The 3571-nt window shown below is 53.3% G+C and overlaps 1 protein-coding gene across 1 annotated transcript in view; it reads left to right on the top strand.

Moving 5' to 3' along the window:
- The window catches only part of PPP6R2 (protein phosphatase 6, regulatory subunit 2), an 81404-nt gene that overhangs the window by 66443 nt on the left and 11390 nt on the right, over positions 1-3571 (top strand). The window contains exons 10-11 of the mRNA XM_011942264.1: positions 2511-2720; positions 3484-3548. Of these exons, the coding sequence (XP_011797654.1) occupies positions 2511-2720; positions 3484-3548 (275 nt within the window). The remainder of the gene's footprint in view (positions 1-2510; positions 2721-3483; positions 3549-3571) is intronic.

Below are 3571 nucleotides of genomic sequence, written 5' to 3'. Positions count from 1 at the left end.
TTTTGAGACAGAGTTTCACTCCTGTTGCCCAGGCTGGAGTGCAGTGGCGTGATCTTGGCTCACTGCAGCCTCTGCCTCCTGGGCTCAAGCGATTCTCCTGCCTCAGCCTCCTGAGTAGCTGGGATTACAGGTGCCCACCACCACGCCCGACTAATTTTTGTATTTTCAGTAAAGATGGGTGTCACCACGTTGGCCAGGCTGGTCTCAAACTCCTCACCTGAGGTGATCCACCCTCCTCAGCTTCCCAAAGTGCTGGGATTACAGGCATGAGCCACCGCGCCCGGCCCGGCCATATGTGGAATTTTATCAGATTTTGTTTGTATGAGTTGAGATATCATTTGGCTTCTGTCCTTTACCCTGTTAATGTCGTATATCGATTGATTTTCATATGTGGATCCATCCTTGCATTTGAGGAGCAAATCCCACTTTATCCTGGTATATAATTCTTTTTATTTGTTTGTTTTGTTTTTTGTTTTTGGTTTTGTTTTGTTTTGAGACGGAGTCTCGCTCTGTCGCCCAGGCTGGAGTGCAGTGGCCGGATCTCAGCTCACTGCAAGCTCCGCCTCCCGGGTTTACGCCATTCTCCTGCCTCAGCCTCCAGAGTAGCTGGGACTACAGGCGCCCGCCACCTCGCCCGGCTAGTTTTTTGTATTTTTCAGTAGAGACGAGGTTTCACCGTGTTAGCCAGGATGATCTCGATCTCCTGACCTCGTGATCCGCCCGTCTCGGCTTCCCAAAGTGCTGGGATTACAGGCTTGAGCCACCGCGCCCGGCCTATAATTCTTTTGATAAGATGCTAAGTTTGGTTTGCTGGTATTTTGCATCCGTGTTCATACGGAATATTGGTTTGTAGTTTTCTTTTCTTGTAGTGTCCTTGTTTGGCTTTGGTATCAAGGGTAATGCTGTCCTCACGGAATGAATTAGAAAATGTTCTCTCCTCTTCAGTTTTTTTGAAGAGTTTGAGAAAGATTGGTGTTAATTCGTCTTTAAATGTGTGGTAGAACTCATTGCCAGGAAATGAAAAACAAATGGCAACAAAATAAATGTTCGGTAGAACTTCCCAGCAAAGTCATCTTGTCTGGGCTTTTCTTTCTTGAGAGGTAGGTCTGACTCCATGTTATAGATGAGGTAACACAGTCAAGCCTCCTCCAGGGTTGCTCGAGGTCACGTGGGCAGAGAAGGGGAAGCTGAGATTTAGGACCGTGTTCCTGCGGAGAAGAACATGAAGCAAATGAGCCTCCCGCCTTTCTCTAGCTCCAACCCCACTGTGTGGAACCAGGGGCTCCAGCTCGAATCCTGGTGTGGAATATCTGCCTCCCCCATTCCCCTCCCCACACAGTCCTCCGCCTCCACGGAGGTGGAAGAGGGTCTGAGACACAGGCTGCCGTGGCCCCTGGAATGTAAGAGGCAACAGTGAGGGGTGAGTGGGTCAGACCTATGTCCCCCTCTCTGTCCTCGTCCAGAAGAGGCTACATGGGAGGTGAGAGACAGCAGCTGTCCTCGCTCCACCACCTCTGTCCCCAGGGGAGTGCCTCGGTGGCCAGAGCCTCCTCTGGGCTTCAGCCCATGCTGCTTAGGTCTGGGCTCCCTTAAGGGGTGTCTGGATATGCCCCTCCCAGTCTCCCGTGTGTGTGGTGGACGATGTGCGCACGCCTGCCCGTCCTGGGTGGAATCCTCGTGTGCTCGAGAGTCTCACACACTTCCGGTAACTCACAAGAAAGGCAGAATCATAAAGGAACTTTTCACGTACTTAGAACTGAAGAATAATAAAAATACTACTTAGCAAAATGTATAGAATGTAGTTAAAGTTGGTTGTATACGGGGAAATGTAGCCTTTAAAGATAGACTGCAAAAGAAGAAAGGCTACAAGTTAATGAGTTAAGCTTCCAACTTAAGGACAGAAGAAGCCAGGCACGGTGGCTCCCGCCCGTCATCCCAGCTCACGCCTGTCATCCCAGCACTTTGGGAGACTGAGGCGGGCAAATCACCTGAGGTTGGAAGTTCAAGACCAGCCTGACCAACATGGCAAAACCCCGTCTCTACTAAAAATAGAAAAATTAGCTGGACATGGTGGCGGGCACCTGTAATCCCAGCTACTCGGGAGGCTGAGGCAGGAGAATCACTTAAACCCAGGAGGCAGAGGTTGCAGGGAGCCGAGATCGCGCCGCTGCACTCTAGCCTGGGAACAGAGCAAGACTCTGTCTCAAAAAAATAAAAAATAAAAAAAAATAAACCCGCAGAAAGTAGAAAGAAGATGATGACTCAGATCAGAGCAGAGACTGACGGTCACCCACAGGCAGGAGACGGAAGTGCCCCGTGGCTATTTGAATTTGAAGAAGCTCCGTAACAGAGAGATGAGCCTCAGGAAAATGCCTAAAACTCCTTCCTGGCTGCCCAGACTACTCATGAGGAGTTAGGACACCATCTTTAGGAAGGGTTTCCCTCACCTTTGTGGTGTAGCTGGCAGGAGAAAATCGACCTAAGAACTGTTTTCTGTCCTCTTTACCCAGGACTTGTTCTTTAAGTACACCTGGAATAACTTTCTGCACTTCCAAGTGGAACTCTGCATAGCCGCTATTCTCTCCCACTCTGCCCGCGAGGACAGGACAGAAGTCAGCGGGTCCGAGAGCAGGGCGGAGCCTCTGCATGAGAATGGGAACCGGAGCCTGGAGACCCCCCAGCCTCCCGCCAGCCTCCCTGACAACACAATGGTGACCCACGTGAGTCCAAACAGCATCCAGCTTATCAGCGCCAGCTGCACCCCATTCAGACCGCGTCCACGTCAGTGCTGACGTGTGCCGGTGCTCGCTGTGCAGCTGACACGGGGGCAGGGCTTGGAAAAGGGTCCCAGGTGTCTGGTCGGAGGCTCGTAGACAAGGGGCAGGTGTCTGGTCGGAGGCTCGTAGACGGGGCTTGAGTGGGTCTTGCAGGTCTCATTGCCTTCAGCAGGGTGCTGGTGCCTTCTATGTGCAGGCCTGGCAGGGGTTAGCACTGCAGGAGATGAGTCCAGTCTGGCCTCCATCTGGACGCCCGGAGAATAAATGCCCAGGGGCCGGCAGTGTCAGTAGTGGGAACTGCATGGTGGGGAGAGGGTGTTGAGGGACCTGCAGGCCGACCAGGGACGGTCACCAGATAGCAGGGCCGCAGGTATATCGTAGTGTGATGTGGAGCCCAGGAAAAACACCTCAGGTACAAGGGAAGGCAAGGGTCAGGGGGCAATTCCAGGAGTCAGAGGAGAAGGGAGAGGGTCCTTTTCTCAGGGTTCATCTTCAGGGCGCTCAGCAGCATGAGCCGCTGAACAGCACCCTCCTCTGGTGTTTGGTGAGGACCACGGAGGCGGAGGCTATGCATGTGCAGCAGTGAAGGGCCTGCAAAGTCCACACCGACGTGGCCGCCAGCCAGCCCTGCCCAGTCCAGGGATGGGTGGAGGGTGCCTGCCTCCTTCAGACCCTGACTCACGGTGCCCCCCACCCCACCCACCAGCTGTTCCAGAAGTGCTGCCTGGTGCAGAGGATCCTGGAGGCCTGGGAAGCCAACGACCACACACAGTAAGAGCCACTCGGACTTGGAG

Source organism: Colobus angolensis, unplaced genomic scaffold, assembly GCF_000951035.1.
Source record: "Colobus angolensis palliatus isolate OR3802 unplaced genomic scaffold, Cang.pa_1.0 Scaffold208, whole genome shotgun sequence".
Taxonomy (NCBI): domain Eukaryota; kingdom Metazoa; phylum Chordata; class Mammalia; order Primates; family Cercopithecidae; genus Colobus; species Colobus angolensis.
The sequence above is the reverse complement of the archived record's forward strand: the minus strand, read 5'-3'. Positions and strand labels throughout refer to the sequence as shown.